This window comes from Lissotriton helveticus, chromosome 1_1 (genome assembly GCF_964261635.1).
Source record: "Lissotriton helveticus chromosome 1_1, aLisHel1.1, whole genome shotgun sequence".
NCBI lineage: Eukaryota > Metazoa > Chordata > Amphibia > Caudata > Salamandridae > Lissotriton > Lissotriton helveticus.
The window spans coordinates 760,608,304-760,631,425 of NC_136057.1; the positions used below are offsets into that span (position 1 = coordinate 760,608,304).

General features: G+C 45.3%; 1 protein-coding gene across 1 annotated transcript in view; it reads right to left on the reverse strand.

Moving 5' to 3' along the window:
* CNTN1 (contactin 1) overlaps positions 1 to 23,122 on the reverse strand; it is a 664,003-nt gene that overhangs the window by 269,114 nt on the left and 371,767 nt on the right. The window contains exon 17 of the mRNA XM_078674301.1: positions 13,620 to 13,690. Within this exon, the coding sequence (XP_078530427.1) occupies positions 13,620 to 13,690 (71 nt within the window). The remainder of the gene's footprint in view (positions 1 to 13,619; positions 13,691 to 23,122) is intronic.

The following is a 23,122-nucleotide window of genomic DNA, read 5'->3' on the forward strand; positions in this document are numbered from 1 at the left end:
CGGCAGCCTTTGACACCCTGTCTCCCTCGACTTTAACAGCCCGTTAGAGGGAGATAGGGCTGCAGGGCTCAGCGTTGAGCCTGCTGTCCTCCTTTCTAGAACTCAGGGAGTAGAGGGTCAAGCTTGGAGAGTTCCTCTCCCCTGCCAAACCGTTGCAATGTGGGGTCCCTCAAGGGTCGGCATTAAGTCCGACCCTGTTCAACATCTATGTGGCCCCACTTGCTAGGTTAGTAAAATCGCAGGGGATGGAGGTTGTATCATACGCTGATAATACACAGATCATGGTGTCCTTGGCTCACTCGGTCAGCACCGCTGCATCCAGTTTCAGGAACTGCATGCAAGTAGTTGCAGAATGGATGATTCAAAATTCCCTGAAACTGAATGGTGATAATACTGAGGTGCTGATCTTTGGCAAGGACCAGGATGTCTGGTCCAATGAGTGGTGGCCTCCATCATTGGGAACCTGTCCTATTCCATCGACCTCTGCCAGGAACCTTGGTGTTATTTTTGACACCTCGTTGACTATGAACCTGCAGGTAAATAGAACTGTGGCTACCTGTTGGGGAGTTATTAGGATTTTGAGGAGAATCGCTCATTATCTTTCCCCCAGGCACGTAAGCAGACTGTACTCGCGTTGGTGTCCTCTCAGCTGGATTACTGCAACGCCTTGTATGCAGAAATCAATAAGGGCCTTATTCAACCCCTTCAGAGCGTGCAGAACGCTGCGGCAAGGTTTGTGTTGGATGTTCCTATGTCCTTTTCTGCCACCTTAGCTAGGAGGAACCTTCATTGGCTCCCGATTCAGCACAGAATTGTTTTCAAAATTCTATGTCTGACTTTTGGAGCACTTCGGATAAATCCCTCTGACGCGTTAGGCTCCTTGCAAACTTGCTATTCTCCAAGCAGGTGCCTGCGCTCCTCCACCTTGAATCTTTTGTGTATACCGCGCATGAAAAAATCCAGATGGGGCGGTAGGGCTTTTTCTTTTTCTATCGTGGCCCCTCAAATGTGGAATGCCCTCCCCGCCGACATTAAGGCACAACCATCAATGTCCCTTTTCAGAAAAGCATTAAAAACGTGGTGTTTCACTAAAGCCTACCAATAAGCTTGCTCTGGGGATATCTATATATTTGGTTTAGGCACCTTGACGCACTTTGGGCTTAGTAGCGCATAATAAATCGGATTTCATTCATTCATTCATTCATTCATTCATTCATTCACAGCTATTGGTATCACTGGGAACAACTAGACACTCAGTGACATGGCTTTACAGATCCCTTGCGACAATGTTGGGCAGCCCCTTGCTGGATCTGTGGGGTAGGTGGTAGAAAATCCTGGAAAGAGAGCTGTCAGACCCTAAGCGGAGGAGAAATCTAGCCTCTCCACAGAAGATCTCTAGGAACACAAGGTTAAAATATATACAATTCAATTATATACACATGACACCGAACAACCTCCAAGTGGTGTATGCACCAGATGCAGTCACCTAGATGCCTATTTTGCAAACATGGTATGGCATTGCCTTAACTGGAAACCCTAATGGAAGGAAGTACTGAAAGACATGAAGAAGTCACTGGGGCGGTCACCTCCCTGTACCCTGGAGGCATGTCTTTTGGGGCTGTTCCCGAAACCTGCCTCGCAAAAAGTTGGCACGAGGTTCCTGGACTTAGCATTGGTGTTGCCTAAGTGACGAATACCCATGACTTGGAAATCAGCCAGAGGCCCTCGAGCACAGACCTAGAGGGAGGATGTCATCAAGTGGGTGAAAGCTGAAGAGAGAGTACTGACTAGAGAAGAGGCTAGAGGGATACGGGCCCACCCTATTGCAGATTTATGGATAGATGTGATGGAAACCTGGGCACAACCAGATATTGGTCAGAGGGAGAGGTCAGCAGATGGTAGTGATCAGTCCTGGCACCTGACAAAGGGGGAGAACTCTGAATAACCCAGGAAACATTTCGTGAGTAAGGAGCCCTCCCGCAAAACCCAGACAGAGAGGAGAGAGGTAGTGAGACCCCCCCTCACATTGCACACCATGCAATGGGCATTAGCTGAATAGTACTGAATATCCTTGGAGAAGTCAGGGTCTCTCCTCAACCCTGGTCCACATTCCTATGCCCATGCCCATGCTGCTTTGGGGACACCACCCATGGATCTTGACATACTGGAGATATGATACTAACTGATATTTTTCTATGTAAGCAGCTCCTCTGCTTATTTGTGTTCTCTTGAATTGCTTATCATTGTTAGTTCAGTTCAATTACCTATTCGGATAAAACATATCCATGAAAAGGACAAACTCACACAATGATACATAAAAGCACACAAACTCATAATCATAATAAAAGGTGCTATATAAAATCAATACAGTAAAGAACAATAAAAATACTAATATACAGTATCATTGTTTTCTTTCATGGTTCCCTGTTGTATAACTGGTATTTCTGATTTCTTGACATGAAGACATGAAGTGCAGCTGTGATCCCTGCATGTCCCCCTTCGTAAAAGCAAGGAGTTATTCTCTTCTGGTTTCTGTGGTTATATAAAGCTTATACCAACTAGACTTGTTTTTTTTTATCACAAAGATAGATGTCAATACTGAGGTCATATGATGCCTCTTTGGTCTGTAAAGCACAGTTCCAACATATAAAAATTAAAAAATTCCAATTAAAATATTTTCAAAACAAAAACATTTGTGTCGAACAAGACATTAAATCAATGCTTGTAAATTCAGAGAACTTCCATCTCTAATTTGTTTCTTCCTACGTACAGTTCTGATTCAGACAGGTGGCAATGGGGAAACATTGTCCAAATACATTTTCATGTTTGATTCCTTGATAACAGGGAATGTTTCAAACACATGTTGCTCAGAACATATTCTGTTAAACATTTGAGCACTAATAATGAATGAATGGATACTGGTCTTATAGAGCTCAAATTTATCCAAAGGCGTCAAGGCGCTGCGGATAGAACCAGTGGTCATGGGAAGCACAAAAGGAGCCTAGCTGTTAAAGTGTGAAGAGCGATGTTTTTAATGCCTTATGAATCAGAATGTGAGAGTCTTGCCTAGAGATCGATGTCAGGAGAGTTTAAGAGCTTAGAAGCAGCAACAGAATAAGCTCTTCCCCACCACCTGCCCCTTCTGAACCTGGGACCAACCAACAAGTTTTTGCTGCCAGACCGCAGTTGTTTATAAGGTACATACTGTTGGAAGAGCCTTTTGATACCTTCGGAACGCAAATTATGAAGAGCCTTATGAAAAAGGCAGAGGGCCTTGAACAAAATTCTCTTTTCTAAGGAAGGGAATCCAGTGCAGCTTACAAATAGTTGCCGAAACTGGGAAGAATTTAGGAAGATCCATCACAAGTCTTATCGCTGCATTCTGTACAAGCTGCAATTTATGGATGGATCTCTTATTGATGTTTACAATAATCCAATCTGGACAGAACCAGGGCAACAGCTGCTGCTTTCAAGAGGTAATGGAGAGACATGGAAAGAACTTCCTCAAGATCCTTATGATACCAAAACAGGTTCTGTTGATCTGGGGGTCAAAAGAGAGAGAGCTATCAACGATAACATCAATATTCTTTGCTGATGGGGCTAGAGAGGGGAATGAGCCGAGCATTTCAAGCCACCAAGAGCGGGACCAAATGGATTGTTGACTACCAAAAATCAATTCTTCAGTCTTTTCACCATTGAGTCGTAAGTAGTTGTCTACCATTCAGGAGCCACAGCCCGCATCCAGCTTTTAAACTTTGCGGTGTACGTCTTAATGCTATTGGTGATTTACACAATTATTTGTGTGTCATCCACATAGGAAAGAGCCTTCAGCTCAAAAGATCTACTAACCTTGGGCTCAAAAGATCTACTAACCTTGGGCAAAGGGGCGACATAGATGTTGAATAAGGATGGACTGAATGAGCAACCCTGTGGGACTCCCAAGATGGTGTGAGTCACATCAGAGTAGAATTGACCCCATTTTGGCCACCAACCTCGTAGGGGAGATGTTATCAAAGGCTGCGGTTAGGCCTAAGAGAATTAATAGAGAGGTGCAAACGGCATCTACTTAAATATGTATGTTATTTACTGCGGACGTTAAAGCAGTTACCGGGCTATGGCCACTCCTGAACCCATGGTGGAAGCCATCAAGCCAATGATGATGATCCAAATAGGAGCTCAGATGGAAGTTTAAATGCTTCTCCAAGATCTTTGCAGGGACTGGTAGCAGAGAGATAGGCGGATAGTGGAGAAGCGTGGCTCAATGGTTAGAGCGGCAGACCCTGATGCAGAGGTCTGGCTCGGGACCAGGGTTCAATTCCCGCCTCGGCGGCTCTTGGACTCAATTTCCCCGGACCTGATAATTCTCGCATCGGAGCCTAGTCTAATCATGGGTCCCACTCTGTGACTCTGGGCAATAGCTTGCTTAATCTCCACAATGGCCCCAGCAGCGCTTGGATGCCTGGCTTCACCTTGGGGGTGCCCAGGAGTGGACATTTCACAGGAAAGCCAGGATGGGTTCCACAGCGGTATGAATACAGCGCTACGAGGCCTCCGGGTAGAAGTGCGCTATATAAATACAATACATTTACATTTACATAGTTTGTTAGTTCAGAGGGATCCATCGTAGCTGTCACCACCTCCTACAGCTATGTGTAGTTCATGGTGCTATAGCTGTGTTGTACAGGATAATGCTTCTGTTTGATTGATATTTCACTATGTCTATTGTACTCCGTAAATATCCTGATGTGTACGAGGCTCTGATCTGATGCAAAAGTGTATTTTGGTAATGCTGAATTTGTCAATAAAGGTTTTGAAAAATAAAAAAAAGTTAAAAAAAAAGAATTTCAAGAGGAATAGCCAACAGTAACATTTATCTATCTATGCCTACGAGGTCTGTCGACCAGGTATACACATGCACTACCATGAAGTATTAGAAAAAGGCATTTGCACCCAGTCTAGTCTGTTCCGTCAATGTGAGCAAAATTGCTCCAGAATAGACCTGGTGCACCAACTCCTTATGAGCAGAAAAGAGGACCTGAATAAAGCAAGAGGTGATTCAAGTTCCAAACAGGAGGGACAAGAGTAGGATGCTAGAAAGCAAATTCAGATTACATGCTACTTGGAAGAATTGGAAACACAGACTGAAGTATGACAGAAAAGAACCAGAATTACACCAAAATACAATTCAAGCATACTGATCATCCAGAAAGCATGAAGTAGATCCATTATAAAGTGGTCAGAGCAATAACCTGAGGAATATAAGCCTGGTTAATCCATAACAAGCCTTCAGGAACCTCTTTGGCCAAACTCTGACACCCTCTGAATTTTGAGAGATTTTTCAGATTTGGGTAACTCCTAAACTAAGGACATGTAATGCTACATTTGATATTTGCATTCCTTGCATAGGAGGGCCAGTGACATTTTGTTTTAATTCACGCCAAATTGTGGAAGTAACATCCCCTCCCTCTGAAGAAGGGCAACAAAGCATTTACTTTCAAGAATTATAATGCCTGGCAGAAGAGGCTGACACCTGCAACAAAAATGGTGTAAGTAACACCCCCTCCCTGTCAAGCAGGGCAACAGAACATTTCATTTTAAGAATTAAAATGCCTGACAGTAGAAATAAGAACCTGCAGGGCAGTGGCAAAATTATTCTAAAGTGTGTGCATGTGCACTGCCACCTATCTCAATTAGCATTGGTTAAGAAAATAGGCCTGGCTTATAACCATTAGTATGTGACAACAAATCTGTGAAGGGTGTTATGCTGCTTCTGGTTGAGTGTAGGCCTCGGCAAAATGTACATTCATGTAATTTTGTGTTATACTTGTTACACAAAATCATTTCATTAGGCCAGGTTACATACTTACACCAGTATTTGTGGCCAAATTATAGTGCAGAAACAATGAGAACATTTAGAAAGTGAGATGCTGTTGTTTGCAGCAATGTGCTCTTTGGCCTTTATTTTTATCACAAAATGTGTTCTCATGTCGAAAAGTGATGCAAGAGTGAATACCATGCTAAAATATAGGGATGTATGACAGTACAACGCATGCTTTTACATCGCATGCCTTTACAACGCGGTATTTACAACGAATACCTTTACAACGCATATTGCTTTTGGGCGCTGGATAGTGAATAGTTTAATTTACTATTCCAACTCCAGTCCCCGTGGATAGTAGGGAAGGTGTTGGATAGTACATTAAACCTATTCCCTATCCTAGAGCGCCCCCCAGCGCAATGCGTTGTAATGGTTTGCGTTGTAAAAGTTGAGTCGTAAAGGCACTGCGTGGTAAAAGTTGCGTTGTAAAGGATGTTTACCAAAATATAGTGCTACATGACTGATTTACATGTTGCATAATTACGTGCAATTACATAAAAGCTAATTATGCAAATTTCACATTCCCCTATGTGGGTGTGATTGCTACTCTGTGTGGGAGTTCTGTCAGAAGTACAGTATTGCTTCTATGGGAGGGTTGGACTTGCACCATGTGAGAGCAGCAAGGATGTGTCCCGTAGTCTGCACCTTTCTCAACAAGTACAAGCAGAGCCAATGTTTTCCCATTCATGCAGGCACTCATTCATCCTTCAATGTATTTAACGTCTTGGGTGTTATTGATGTGACCTCCATGGTAACACTAGTCCCAGCCGGGTGCTGTGGGCTTGGAGGTCACATCAATGCATCCAAGGCAGCGTATCACTCTAGTGATGGCACCAGAGGAATTACCTTTTTTCAATTCAGGTTGGGTGGCTGAGGAAGCGCTAACCCAGCAAACCAGGGCTGTTTGTTTTCTAATGACAATCCGCATCAAGGGCACACTGAAGTCATTATTTTGAACATCAAAGCATCGGTGCACAGGAGCATCTCTTTGGCTCCCTCAGCACCGCAAACGTACAATTAGAAGAAGAGAATCTTCACTTTTCAATGATATTCCTCCTTACTGGATCCCTGCTGAGTGCTCGCCTCAGGAGGGTGATGCCTGTGCAGGGGTCCTCGCATAACACCCTAGGGAGGGGGAGTGCAGTCTCCCTAAAGGCATAGGCAAGTGCTCTCCAGAGACAAATCACCCCTTTTCCTCCCCTAGTGGCTGACTTGCGGAGGGGCATCAAGTTTTGTCCCAACCCCTGAATGGGTGTAACAGCCTTTCTGCCCTGCTGGGGGTGGAGTGGGGGGATTTATCTCAATCCTAAGGTGGGCAGAAAGCTTACTAGATACCACAGAAAATGTATGCCTCTTCAAAAGAAAGAGTGGGGTTACCCCAATACAGTTTGTGGTCGTGCCTTCACCACAGAACGGGTGCAACAGTCTTTCCATGGCCATTCCCCACCCCAGAAGGGTACTACTGCCCTCCTGGGGTAGATTGGGGGGTATACCCCCAATTTGCTTCTGGGGGATGGGGGCTGCAACCCACAAAACACCAGGAAAGAAGAGTTAAAAATATAAAATAGGTGGAAGAGTTCCAATCAGGCATTGGGCAGTGTCCACACCCCACATCTGTTGCAGCAGTCTTTCTGTTCCCTACGGATGCATTCGGAGAGTTTACTCCCAATCTGCCCCTGTATGGAACAAGATCCCCCCCCGCCACCAATTGATGCCAGCGGGAAAAAAGTCAACAAAAGGAGTGGTGCAACCCACCCAGGAATTGGACCTGGCCATCATCCAAGAATGTGTAAGCATAATAGGGGGGTCATGAAGGAGTACATTTAGGAGAGTATTAAATATGGCTGGGGGAAATTGAATTGTAAATTTCGTAATTTTGCATTATGCAGGTTATGCAAAATTCATAAAATTATACCATTATGTTACTTCAAGTAATTATGCGCCATGGGCAATAAACATTTACAGCAATATTAACACATCACGCCTACATGGGTCCTCTTGCCCACAAGGTGCATGTGCCTGGGGATTATGACATTACACAGCATGCTTTTACCACGCATGCCTTTACAACACAGTTTTTACAACGCATGCCATTACAACGCATAGCGCTTTGGGGTGCTGAATAGTGAATAGTTTAATTTACTATTCCAACTCCAGTCCCCGTGGATAGTAGGGAAGGTGTTGGATAGGAAATTAAATCTGTTCCCTATCCTAGAGTGCCCCCAGCGCAATGCGTTGTAATGGTTTGCGTTGTAAAAGTTGCGATGTAAAAGCACTGCGTGGTAAAAGTTGCGTTGTAAAGGATGTTTCCCTGTGCCTGGTAATTTAAAGTAAGGCATGTAGAAATGTATATTTAAAAGTAACATGTCATTGCAGTGACTAAATCGTAAAAGCCATATTCACTGACCTGCACTGGCCCGACCTGACCTGCACTGGCCTGACCTGCTCAAACAGAAACACTGGGAGGCAGTATTAACTATTAATTCTACTATTCCAAGCTGGGAACCAGCTAGAAAAATTATCAAATAACTATTTTTTATATTTATTAAAACCCCAACTTAATGGATTTTTAATAAATATTAAGGAAAGGGGACAATTGAAAAGTAACAACTACTCTGCCTTAAGCTTCTGGGGGCTAATTTGCATTAGCGTCTAAATGTCACACAGGTGGTGAATTGCCCTGATAAGGTCTATAAAAATGCTCATTAGCAGAGACATTGGCCAATGGGGAGGTTTTTCCCCTGGCAGGAAGAACAGTTTTGCAGTGCCCAGGAAGCTAATTTACCTCAAACGGATCCCCCATGTCAGAAACAGATGTCAGATGACTCTTGAACAGGCACTTTCCTTTGTGATCCCACTCAGGTAGGCACCAAGGCCAGTGGGGTGAAAGCTGCCCCCAGAACTGGTATGAAGTGATCACAGAGGAGGGGCTGCTAACTAACCTGACCACATCTTAGGGTGGGCAAACATGCTTTGCACAGAAGGAGAAGTGTTTTCTATCTTGGATTCATTGAGTGAGGGGTCTGTGGGGTTATTTGCAGTAAGACACACATGAACTGCTGCAAAAGTGGGTAGGGTTGCCCCAGGGAACTTTTGCCCTATTGTGTAGGAGGGGACAGGAGTTACCTGGACCCAGAAGCTAGTAATAGTAAAAAGTAGTACCCGAAGACACCTTTTTCAAAACACTTTGGGCCTATGGTGAACAGAAGAAGGACCGCACCTTCTTTTTGAGACCTGTGAGGAGACCTGAGGAACTCGCTCTTCTGCCACTGTACCAGAGTAATTACCAGCAGCTGAGATTAATTCAAGCATCCATCCATCACTTTTTTGCATACTGCAGTACGATACCCTAAATGGGATGGGCATGCCCAGACATAGGTCCAGAGCACATTGTATCACTGGACTCAAGCGATACCGAACCAACGGGCCCTAATAAGGCTGAAACCTGTCTTGGGTTGCTTGTGGTCCAGTTTAGTGAGAACTGGACTGGAAATTTGGGTTGGACTGTTCCTACTGCAGCAGTGTCAAGACTGATTTGCATATGGCTAGATCCAAACTGAGGTGGCATGGTGTACCGAATAACGATGGACTGGGATGCAGCCGGAGTAATTATCAGTAGACGAGATTAGTTCAAGCATTCCATTCATCACTTTTTTGTATATTTCAGTGTAATGCCCTAAGTGAAACAGATAGCAGAGACTCAGGTCTGGTGCACACAGTGCCACTGGAGCCAAGCTGTACTCAACTGATGAGCCCTAATAAGGGTGAAACCGCATGTGGGTTGCTTGTGTTCTATTTCAGGAAGGACCTGACCTACTGGTTTGGACTAGACTGTTCCTATTGGAGCAGGGTCAAGACTGATTTGCATGTGACTGGGTCCAAACTGTGGTGGCATAGCATGCTAATTAATGATGGACTGGGATGGACCCCGGAGTAATTACCAGTGGCTGAGATTAAGTCACGCATTCCACCCATTACTTTCTTGTATACTTCTATTTCGTATTTAGTCACCCAACACAGAATGGGCACAACAGTCTTTCTGTCCACCAAGGGTTAAATTTGGGGAGCTAACCTCAATCTGCCTCCAGGGAACAGGAAGCCCATTAGAGACCAGGAGGAAAAAGTTTAAAAACTGTAAGTGGTGGGGGTAGCCCATGCAGGCATCAGGCCGTCCCTCCACCCCGGAAGGACTACAATAGTCTTTCTGCCACCCTCGAGGGTTGATTAGCAGAGTTTACCACAATCTATCCCCCACCCCCTGTGGGGAAGAAAGCCCACTAGACAACAGAGATTTCCATATAGGAGAAAGAACAAGGGGTGGAGGATCTTCTTGACATTTAGCCCCATTTAAAAGGGCAGTACAGTCCTTCTATCCCCCTGGAATAGAATTGGGGTGTTGTTCCCAATCACACCCCTCGGGGTGACAGAAACCCTACTAAACAGCTACAGTTGTTTTAGGGCAAAGTAAATGAAGTGGGATGCCAACTCTGTCATGGATCTCCAACTCCAACGCAGGAGAGGCAAGACGATCTTTCTGCTTCACCTGGGGGGGCAGAAAGGAAGTTTGCACTAAGCTGGAGTTTTCCCCTAATCTGTACCGGGTGGAAGTAAAAAGGCCATTAGATATCTCAGATTTTATATTAGGAGAAACAAAATGGGTGAGGCGGCCCACGAGGGTACATGGCAATGCCTACATCACAAAAGGGGCCATACAGTCTTTCTGCTGCCTGGGAAGCAGAAAAGGAAATTCAACTGTTTGGAGTTTTCCTCTAATATGCCCACACAGGTAGAAAGCCCACTAGACACCAGGGGTTTTACATTGAGGCAGAAAAGGGAATGAGGCATATCACATTGGCATCTGGCCATGCCTCCTCCCCAAAAAGGATAATACGCTCTTTTTGCCCCCAGGGGATTTTACTTTGGGGCAATAAAGGGGTAGTGAGAGCCCACCATGGCATCTGGCACGTCCACTCCTCAAAAGTGCAACCTTTCTGTCCCTCTGAGGGGCTCCAATCTGCCTCCAAGGGGGCAGAAAGTCCACTGGATGCCAGGGATATTTTCAAAGAATTAGTGAGCTGGGGGACGTTCATCCTAACATCAGGCTGCACCCCTACCTTTAGAGCCCCAACAATCTTCACCCCACCAGGGACTGAAGCATCTATATACCCATCCCCATCCCCATTGCAAGCGAGTGAAAAGGTAGAATCTATTTGGGTAAAGGGGTCAGCTAAAAACTAGGGAAACATGAACATAGACAATTGCGATATCTAGCCACCCAGGAAATTCCAGGGTTTGGATCCGACATTTTTTCTCACTCACAATTCCCTTCAAACCTTACATTTGAGATCAAATCTCACATTTTACTCACATTTCTAGACTGAGAAGTTCTGGCAGCTGGGAGAATCCAAAAATATCTAGCACCCAGCATTGCCACATTCCTCCCAATAAAAATGCTATATCTTGGCTATGTTCTTGATTCGCTCCGGGGAATCCATAAACCCTGGGCATCATAAGCATCCTCTGGTGTGGGAACAAAGGATGCTAATTTAGCCAGGATACCTTTTGTGACAAAAAGTTATGAAGACTTAAGCACAAACTGCCACAAACATTCAAAAAAGGCGTAGGATCAGAAAGCAGCCCTAGCAGTCAAGTGGTTAATCAATGATCATCAACGTACTCAGTCACTCATACATGCAATCATGCATCTAGTTATCCACTCATTGACTGATTCTGACCCACAATATCACACACACACCCTCACCAATCAATGAAGAAGCATTTCAGTTATCAACCGGAATTACTGGTTTTGCTAATAGTATGTGAAGTATGTGGGAATATTTCCAGTAGTTGGTGCCTCCTATTCTCTGAGGGGTGCTGTCAGCGATGTGAGCCTGCTGCTCTGAATCGTGTGTGCTGTGTGATCTATGAGGAGGGTGAGGATGCTTCCAGTAAAGTGAGATTGCTAGTTTATGAGTGGTGTAAGACTGATTCTAAAAGAGTCTGACAGCGAGCCTGAGAGGGAGGGGTGTGAGAGTGATGTAGGGTGTTTTGTTCTCACATCATAAGATCTTTAACAGTTCCCCTCACTTTTTAATCGATGCCACTGCTTAAGACAAGTTGTGGTCTTATTTAACTATGAAGGGGTCTTATTCTTCAGACAGCACTCCAGCAATTATTCCTAAGTGGAGTTATAGTCTTCCTCTTGGGAATAGTAGCACTCTGTTTTCCATTATGAGACAGGTAAAAGATTGGAACTTAATAACCCATTCATTCATTTTTTAGCACCCTTTCCCAGTGACCACATGTAGGCTGCCCTACCAGAATCACCACACAAATTGTTAACCCCACACATAATGTGCAGAACCAGTTGTGTTTATTGGGGACACTGGTGGACACAGCGTCTGACCCCTCCCCTCCACATTTTAGTGTCCAAACACACTCTGCTTCAGCACTCTGCCTCTGGCCTCAGATGAATAGCTCCACTGTAGTTTCTAGTAGCAGATTTCCCTGGCTCATGCCAGGTCCCAGTAGATCAGTCCAAAGACACTCCTTCTCCCATACAGGGTAGTATATATACTGCTTGTGTGCAGGCATTTTCCCTAATGTGCATGGCACATGTGTGGTACAGTGAGCTTGATAGAAAGAGCTATTTCACCACCAGGCAAGATTAATATGCAAAGCATATAATCACACATGCAGCAGAGAGTACATTAGGTACCCCAGCATAGTGCATCATTGACCCCACTCACTGCTGTTAATGTCCACTGGCCTGGAAAAGAGCTCTGGGGCAAGCCCATCAGCAGTCAAAAAATACGTAGCATAATCATCACTAGAGCTAGGCAAGGAACATTCACCGAGGCACAGCAGTTCTTTTATGTACTTCATTACACACCACTAACCAGCCAATGCCGTACAGCACACGTTTGTTATAACAAGGTAACATGTATATTATGCATTGTAATTCGCATTATATCGGGATTTTCTCATTACTCGTCTTACAAGAAATTCCTGAAATTATGGTATTATGACACATTGCAATATTATGCGTTGTTTGTGATAAAATCTTAATGTAAAAAATAGCAGAAATGGCCAGAACACGGGTAACTCAAAATTGAACAATGCATACAATACCACTTAATAATCAGTGTCCAATCAGGAGTTAAATCATGTATAGCTGGCCTTTGCTAATTGTCTCTTTCTGTTATGAGCAATTGAACTACTTCAAAGGCGGGCTAATACAACTGCTGCCCAAACAAAAGAAGATTAATAAAGGACATCGAAACCGCCTCTACATATATTGCCTTTAACCCGTTCCATGCTCGTGACGGAACCGCTCCGTCACGAGCCTCGGGTTGGCTGTGCTGGTGACGGAGCGGTTCCGTCACACCCCGCTTGCCGCGCCTGTGCGGCGCTGATTTCGCGCTTGCGTGGCGCGTTCTATTGAGTGGGCGGGGTCATGACGGAATTGCTCCGTCACAAGCACAGCCCACCCGAGGCTCGTGACGGAGCGCCGTGCAGCCCCCCCAACCCCTAGCGCTGCGGCGGAATAGCCGCCACAGCTAAGGGGTTAAAATTAGTTTTTCTGAATACACAAGCTCGGGTGCACACCTAAAGTTGTCTGCCTTTTTGCAGTTAACTTACAAAGAAATAATTCAGCTGCATTAGTAATGTGCACAATTGTACAGAAATATCACTATTAATTTGGCTAACATGGTAATTAGTGTTGGAAAAATACACTCACCGTCCATGTTATTGTTAGTTCCCCATTGCTTCCACCACCGCCTCCAACATCAGACGGTGCTACATTTGGAGCTAAGATACAGACAGAGAAAAACATATTCTTACTTGCACCACAGAACTTAGCAAAGAAGGCATTTATAGAGCTGTTGCTTAATAGTGTGGAAGTAGCCTGCATGGTAGGCATCTCAAAGTTATGTGGATAATTATCTCCCTAGGAGCACCTTTACATACTTCTAATCTATTGCCAAAAGTAAATATTTTTCAATCTTTTTGCCATGATATTAAACAATGAGGCCATGTTAACAACCAAAGTCAGAACTTTGTACCTGCAGGTTTCCAACCTTGCATTGATGCAGATTTCTGACTTTGTATAATTCACAAAGGTTTTCCAGGTTATGCATGGAAATCTGTGAAAGAGGCAGGTTTATACTCTGTTAAGTAATGCATACTTTTACTTTTAACCATTAAAATATAATAGGCAATATGACACGAATAAGCAATATTCACAAATAATATGTAGAAAATAACTTGTTTAATTTTGATGAATACAGATTGCAAAAACTTGGCAAAATATTTTCTTTTTTACTTACTGGTAGTCAATTTTCAATTATTGTCTAATCAGATTGAGTAAACAAATTAATAATCACTAGTGCAATATTTCAACTAATCAATCAGCATTTGTAAAGCGCTACACTGTCACCCCTAGGGGTACCTGGGCGCTGCGTCTCCATCAAAGAGCCAGGTCTTGAGTCTCTTTCCGAAGTCTGTCAGCGAGGGAGCTAACAGGGGCTGGAGGGGAGGGTGGTTCTTGGTCTTGGCAGTGATGTAGAAGAAGCAGTAGCCACCGCTGCGGCTGTGACATATGCAGGGGGGTGTACAAGAGCCAGTAAAGAGTAGAGTAGGTGTTTGGAGGGTTGGTGGAAGTTCAGTAGATGGTTGATGTAGGCAGGCCCTAGGTCGTGGAGAGCTTTGTAGGCATGTGTGAGAGTTTTTAACTGACATCTCTTCTGGAAGGGGAGTTAGTAGAGATCTCTCAGATGGGGGTGATGTGGGTTCGTTTGGGAGGTACAGGATTACTCTCGCTGAGGCATTTTGCATAGTCTGGAGTCTTCTGTGGAGTAGGTTTGAGATGCCTGTGCAGCGAGCATTCCTGTAGTCGAGGCAGCTGGTGACGAGGGCCTGAGTGATGGTCTTACTGGTGTTGATTGGGATCAATCTGAAGATTTGGTGGAGCATGCAGTTTGTGGAAGCAGGAGAAGGCAACTGCATTGACTTGTCCTTTCATGGTCAGTTGGCTGTTGAGGATGATGCCGAGGTTGCATACCTGGTCGGTCAGTGTGGGTGTAGGTCTGACTTCTGCAGGCCACCAGCTGTGGTCCCATGCAGCGGGGTTGTTCCCCAAGATCTGTACTACAGTTTTGTCTGAGTTGAGTTGGAGGCAGTTGTCACTCATCCATTTGGCTAAGTTGGTCATAGTGTTGCTGCAGTTTGCTTTTTCATTGGAAAAGTCCTCGGTGAGCGAGAGGCTCAGTTGAGCATTGTCTGCGTAAGGGATTATGTTGAGTCCTTGGGATCTGACGATGTGAAGGGAGATCATGTAGATGTTGAACAGGGTGGGGCTGAAGGATGATCCTTATATTGATTTCTTAAATCATTAAATCATTCCTTATATTGATTTTTTAAATCAATAGGTTTTGGGTATCATAGTAAAAACTGTTTGGGCACTAAGGACCAGTTATACGATCATTCCATTTTACGACTCACAAAATGATATGTACTAATGTGTCTCAGACACATTAGCGATTTCTAATTGGGTCGTCAATGACCTGCCACATCAATATTCATCAGGCAGGTTGCAATTTGCGACCAATTGGGAATGGGAAATAACACACCACTGGTGACCTGCTGGGGACAGAAAACCATCATGTCTGTGTTTGCTTTTAAATAATCAACTTTTTTTAAAAATGCAGCCAGTTTGTCATGAAGTAAAATGGGTTGCATTTCAAAAATAAAGATAAAATGCTACATAGGACCACTGCCTGCACTTAAAAAACATTTACGCTGCCAGTCACAAAGGAGATGGGGTCCCTTGGGGATCCCCTACCTTTGGCGATTGGCTTACCATCTACTTGAAGTAGGTGGTAAACTGCAATTGTTTTGAGACCGAACTACGGACACAAAACAATCATACATACCCTTGAGTCTCGCTATTAGTTTGGCAGGTTCTTCCTAAAAGCGAATCGTAAACCCTATTTTGGGAGTCGGTAATAGGTTACCGACTTGCAAAGTAGCATTAGTACATGTGAAAAGGCTATTTTGAGGTCGCAAACAGCCCAATTTTCTGTTTGCGACCACTAAGAGTTGTTGTACATTTGCCCCATAGTTCTGTAGCGTACAGTTTACATTAATAATAATAACGAGCTTATAGAGCGCTCAGTAACGCCATCACGGCGTGTCCCCGCGCTGAAGCTATCCGTAAAACAGCCTAGGAGCCTATGATCTACGCAGTATATAGATGTGTTTTAAGCAAGGCCCTAAAACGCGCTTCACTGCTCTCCCGTCTCAAGTCAAGGGGAAGTTTGTTCCATTGTTGAGCTGCTTGTAGCGCAAAAGATCGTCCGCCTAATCTAGCCTTCCTTATCCTGGGGACTGTCAGCAGACCGGCACCCTCTGAACGGAGGGACCTAGTAGGTTCATATCGACTGACTAAATCCCTTAGGTACGCAGGCGACCTGTCCCAGATGATTCGGTGACAGAAGAGGAGGCACTTAAACATCACACGTTTCTTCACAGGCAGCCAATGAAGTGCATCCAGCGCCTTTTGCGAGTTGGCTCTCCTAGGTCTTCTTAACACCAATCTGGCGGCGGAGTTCTGTATGACTTGTAGGCGGCCTAGGCTGCCCTCGGTTGCCCCTAGGAACAAAATGTTTCCATAGTCCAACCGCGAGGTCACCAAAGCCTGTGTTAGTGTCCTTCTGGCCGCTAAAGGTAGAAGGTCTAAGGTTTTATTAAGGGTCTTTAGTACTCCAAAACATTTGCCCACAAGACGTCTTATGTGGCCATCATATGAGAGAGAGGAATTCATCCAGATTCCTAAGTTCTTAGCCTCTTCACATGGTGTAGGAGTCGGGCCCAGGCATGGAGGCCACCACTCAGCTGACCAGTTTTCGCTTTTTCCCCCCACCACCAACACCTCTGTTTTAGAGCCATTGAGTTTTAAGCAATGGGAGTCCATCCACTCAGCTAGTGCCTGCATACAGGATTTAAAGTTGGTGGGGGTGTTAGAGGTGTTCTGCGATAGGGAGATCAGCAGCTGGGTGTCGTCGGCGTACGACACCAATTCCACCCCAAATGATTGTACAACTTTCGCCAGGGAGGCCATATAAAGATTAAAAAGAGTGGGGCTCAATGCTGAGCCCTGAGGCACTCCCTGATCTAATGGCATCTCAACTGAGCGACAGGTCCCTTGCTGTACCTGGAAACATCTTTCCGTGAGGAACGACTGTAGCCAGCCCAGCGCAGGACCACCGACCCCGGCTTCGCTCAGACACCGTAGCAAGATGGAATGTGCTACGGTGTCAAAAGCCGCGCTTAGGTCGAGCATGATCAGGGCCATTGTGTGACCTGCATCTGCCCCTGCCCTTAAGGTCTCAGTAGCTCGAAGGAGGGCCGTCTCCGTCGAGTAGCCCGCCCTAAATCCTGATTGTGAGGGATGAAATAGGTTCCATCTCTCCAGGTGTTCCGTAAGCTGAGCGTTGACCACCTTCTCAGCTACCTTCGCTACGTACGGCAATAAGGAAATGGGTCTGAGGTTTTCCAGCACCTCCATGCTTACATTCGATTTTTTTCTTATTGGCAGTACAATGGCCTTCTTCCACTCCGTGGGAACTTGTTGGTTGGAAAAGGAGGTTTGTAAAACGTGTCTAATGTGGGGTTCCAGGGCTATCAGGCCTTCTGAGATGACCCAGGCCGGAGCCGGATCATTGGGAGAACCGGACTTCACACTTTGACATATCTTTATTAGATTGTCAGCTGCAGGGACCTTAAAAGTTAATAATGAGGAATCAGAGGCTGCAGGTGAGCTATGTACTACGAAATCTATGCCCTTATCTGGTTTTTGGGAGAAGGAGGCATAAATCGCTTTAACTTTGTTAGAAAAAAAGTCAGCAACTCTATTACATCCCTCCTTAGATGCCTTTGTGGGGGTGTTAGAGCTGGAGACTAACGATATTTCTTTATATATTTTAAACAGTTCACGCGAGGAGCTCTCGGCAGCATCAATGCGTGTATGGAAGTATGTGGCTTTGGCTCTGCGCACCGCATACTGATAGCTTCGGTGAGCTGAGCTATAATTGTTTTTAGCTAGTTCACTCGGATTCTTTCTCCAGCTCCTTTCAAGTTTTTTACAACTAGATTTAATTAGCTGGAGTTCAGGAGTGAACCAATGGGCAGTTCGTTGTCTGCCTTCTCTAGCCTTACCCTTGCTCACGGGGGCTATCCCATCCAGAGTGGCAGTCACAAGTAGATTAAATTCCTTGTTTGCCTGATCACTGTCCGTGGCACACAATGGTCGTGCTTTCTGGATGGCGCCTATAAAGTTTTCTTGAGAGTACTGTCTCCATTTACGTCTCATAGTATTTCCCATCCCATTCTCAATAGCCCTAGCAGGCTGATACAGGCATTGGAAAGGGACCAAGAAGTGGTCGGTCCAAGGGAGCTGACGAGGAGTAAGTGTTTTTATCATATCCCAACTGGCGAAAATAGGGTCCAAACAATGACCCCTCTGATGTGTAGCTGCAACACTTAGCAGGTTGAGCTGTATTTCTTGTAGGACAAGACGAACATCCTCTGCCTCCTTCTGTGAGGGGTCCTCTAGGTGTAAGTTCAGATCACCCAGCACCAACACTTTATTATGTTTAATCGCTGTCTGAGCAACCCCTTCTAATAAACTACTACGGAAGTTGCCCAGAGAGCCGGGAGGTCTGTATATTAGGATGCCCGAGATTGCCTCGTGTTGAGTCAGTTTGATATTAAATTCACCTGCTTCGCTATCATCAATTTTTATTGGTTTTAATATACACTCAAAAGGGTGTTTGACAATGATAGCAATGCCACCTCCCCTCCCTTTTACTCTATCAAGTCTATGGAGGGAGTAGCCTGGCGGGATGGTCTCCACTATATCTGGATCAGAGTGTTCTCCTAACCAGGTTTCAGTTAAAAATAATATATGCATGTCCTCATCCAATAAGAGATCCCACAGCTGGAGGGCATGTTTGCTGACGGATCTGCAATTTAATAGGCCCCCTTTAGCTAGAATCGCTTCAGGGTCAGGGACATCGGGCGCTAAACATCTTCCTCTGAATGCACAATAAGGACAGGGACCTAGGTCCAGTGGCTCCATCGCATGGCGACACAGGGTGAGTAAAGGAGGGCAAAGGTCTCTCAGCCTCTTACTTGTGTAGGAGTAACTGCGGGATGCGCAAGAGGTAGGGGTTTGGGCCCCTGGCCCCGGTCGGTCGCGGACGGGCGCAGACGGGCTTGGCTTAGGCACGGCTTCGGCACGCGTCCGGCGCGCCCGCTGCGCCAGCCCGCTGCGCCGTCTGAACCCTACGCACATTTTATAGGTGGTGAGGAGGGTGGGAGGCCGGCGCGACTAGAGCGCAGCCCCTGCCCACACCCAAGATGGCGCCCGCCGCCGCCTCAACCGAGAGTAAGAAACGGCTGGGCAAGGCTGTCAGCGACTAGAGTAGCGTGTGTAGGGGTGTCAGAGTGCCTCAGAATCAATTCCCACGTTATTCTAGGAATAAAAGCCCCCCTCAAAGTAAAAATTGTAGCAGTCACAAAACACGATCTAAAAACACAGTATTATCGCTGGCAGAGCAGAGGCTCGATGCTGCTCGTCTGGTAGCTCGCAGCCCTAGTCCTCCCTCTAGGGAGAGCTCTAGCAGGCAGCGAGCAGCTCAAGAAACCCTGTTAAAATAGTCTGGGAGGGCGGGAGGCCGGCGCGACTAGAGCGCAGCCCCTGCCCACACCCAAGATGGCGCCCGCCGCCGCCTCAACCGAGAGTAAGAAACGGCTGGGCAAGGCTGTCAGCGACTAGAGTAGCGTGTGTAGGGGTGTCAGAGTGCCTCAGAATCAATTCCCACGTTATTCTAGGAATAAAAGCCCCCCTCAAAGTAAAAATTGTAGCAGTCACAAAACACGATCTAAAAACACAGTATTATCGCTGGCAGAGCAGAGGCTCGATGCTGCTCGTCTGGTAGCTCGCAGCCCTAGTCCTCCCTCTAGGGAGAGCTCTAACAGGCAGCGAGCAGCTCAAGAAACCCTGTTAAAATAGTCTGGGAGGGCGGGAGGCCGGCGCGACTAGAGCGCAGCCCCTGCCCACACCCAAGACGGCGCCCGCCGCCGCCTCAACCGAGAGTAAGAAACGGCTGGGCAAGGCTGTCAGCGACTAGAGTAGCGTGTGTAGGGGTGTCAGAGTGCCTCAGAATCAATTCCCACGTTATTCTAGGAATAAAAGCCCCCCTCAAAGTAAAAATTGTAGCAGTCACAAAACACGATCTAAAAACACAGTATTATCGCTGGCAGAGCAGAGGCTCGATGCTGCTCGTCTGGTAGCTCGCAGCCCTAGTCCTCCCTCTAGGGAGAGCTCTAACAGGCATTCTCGTTCCTTAGAGAGATAAGGAATTATGGGTTAATCTATACATTCTGCATCCGATTTACCCAGTTATTCCTCCTTTGGTGCCAGACATTCACAATGAATTTATGTCTGCTTGTAGAAGGCAAAAACGTTGGATGTAATGAAAAACTTGCCATTCTGATAGAGCTGTTAAATGAGGTTATCATCTGCATAGAAATTAAGAGGCCCCTCTTTATGAAAGCATTAGTACTTGGTTGAGGTGTGATAGTATATATTGCTGACTCATTTCATGAGCACAGGCCTAAAAAGTGTACATTGGGTGATGCTTGTGCAGCCTTAAATCCAAATCATTCATTAAAGTAAAATTATACTCTTTGAGCTAGAACCAAAGAGCAGTCGTTTTTTATTTTTAATGTTAAAACTTTTAGTGGAGTTTCAAACCCAGCAGCTGGTTCCCATAGTGGAATACTGTAAATATGGAAATGCCTTGGGATTCACAGTTAAGATTTTGCTGATGAAGGAAAATAATCCTGAAACACCGGTGTCCAGAGTTGGTGCTGCAACTTTGCTTTCTACACTTCCAGATCTACGAAAGGCGTACACGCATAGAAGAACTGCATCTACCGTGATGCTCTTGGGTTACACCCGCTGGTGGGTGGAGTAGTGTGCGACCCATGAACTTTTCATTTACAAATGGTTCCCTCGAGCCATTGGGCTGACGAGCTCGAACAACGCACCTACGCGCCGTGAGTGGGACCAGACCTGTTATTATTTGGCAGCCTGCACAGCAAACCCCTGAAAAATACCTATACTCTGGTGATGAAGGAAAATAATCCTGAAACACCGGTGTCCAGAGTTGGTGCTGCAACTTTGCTTTCTACACTTCCAGATCTACGAAAGGCGTACACGCCTAGAAGAACTGCATCTACCGTGATGCTCTTGGGTTACACCTGCTGGTGGGTGGAGTAGTGTGCTACCCATGAACTTTTCATTTACAAATGGTTCCCTCGAGCCATTGGGCTGACGAGCTCGGACAACGCACCTACGCGCCGTGAGTGGTACCAGACCTGTTAATATTTGGCAGCCTGCACAGCAAACCCCTGAAAAATACCTATACTCTGCTGATGAAGGAAAATAATCCTAAAACACCGGTGTCCAGAGTTGGTGCTGCAACTTTGCTTTCTACACTTCCAGATCTACGAAAGGCATACACGCCTAGAAGAACTGCATCTACCGTGATGCTCTTGGGTTACACCCGCTGGTGGGTGGAGTAGTGTGCGACCCAAGAACTTTTCATTTACAAATGGTTCCCTTGAGCCATTGGGCCGACGAGCTCGGACAACGGACCTACGCGCCGTGAGTGGTACCAGACCTGTTAATATTTGGCATGCTGCACAGCAAACCCCTGAAAAATACCTATACTCTGCTGATGAAGGAAAATAATCCTGAAACACTGGTGTCCAGTGCTGCAACTTTGCTTTCTACACTTCCAGATCTACGAAAGCCGTACACGCCTAGAAGAACTGCATCTACCGTGATGCTCTTGGGTTACACCCGCCGGTGGGTGGAGTAGTGTGCGACCCATGAACCTAATATTTGCAACAAGTTATTGAAATCGGCTCTTTCAATATGATCAAAGAAGTGCATGCCTTTCTGAATATCCAAGGCAATCCCCAATTGAATTCTTAATGCCTGGACCAGTATAGATTTGCAGACTCCATTGGTCCACCTCAACTATGCACTTTCTGCTGCATCAAGCCACAAAAGGTTTTTAGAGATCAAATAGCAGAACATTGGCATATGTAGGAGACAATTTCAACATTGCAAGCCATTATCTATAGCTGAATTGAGTTGTCATCTAACTGTCTCATGTCTCCTACACACACTCCTCCAACATAACTAGGAACAAGTTATTATTCTCAAACAAATGTACTGCCTTAACACCTCAGGAATCATTTTCACTCAGCTAATGTAACATGGGAATGGTTAAACCAATGGCCAAGAGAGGTGAGATTCTTACAAACCATATTTCACTTAATTAGGCCCAAAGTCATGCAATTTTACAAAACAAATTACAAATTTTTCACAGCATACCCTCACTAATGCCCTTTGCATCAAACATTTGTATTGCATTCCCTGTCCTTTTAATCAACAGGGAACAGGAGATGCAAAAATGCATTTTGCAAATGTGAAGAAGGGGATCGAAGTATGTTATGCTGCTCATGACTTCATTCATATATCCGGTGTAAGATTTACAAACAGAATTTTGCCTAATTAGGGTTGATAGAACAGAGGCCATTTTTGCACTGTCTCCAATTTGTACAGTTGTCATAGGGCAAAAATAATCTCCGATCGCTATCTAGTCACTGTATTTTTAATTTAGCCACTGCTTTGTGATCTGTGAATAATATATCAAGCATTAATTATTTTAGCTCCCTTATTTTCTCTTTACTTGATTCATATTATGTTACCATGCATCCCCATCCTGAAGACGCCAAACTTGTGTCATTGGGCATAGGTCAACTAAAAAGCACAAAATCCTGGGTATGACATCTTCAATAACTTGATGTATGCTTTGGTTTGTTCTTGATGTGACGTAGGGTGCTTTGGGAATATGGCCCTTAGAACGTGCTCCATGAAAGGCTGCAGGGCTCATTTTTGTGCACGTCGGCATTAGGTGAGGAGGAAAAGCAATTAGATGCAGGATAGTTGGCAATAGTTGGTTTCATTGGATACAGAACTGCCCTTTGCACCTATAAATTACAGTGATTATAATCACAGAGTGCAGTTTTTTTGATAGGCTGTACATTCTTACATATAAGGTGACATGCATAAACTATTTATGTGTTCTTTTGTCGCTCCAC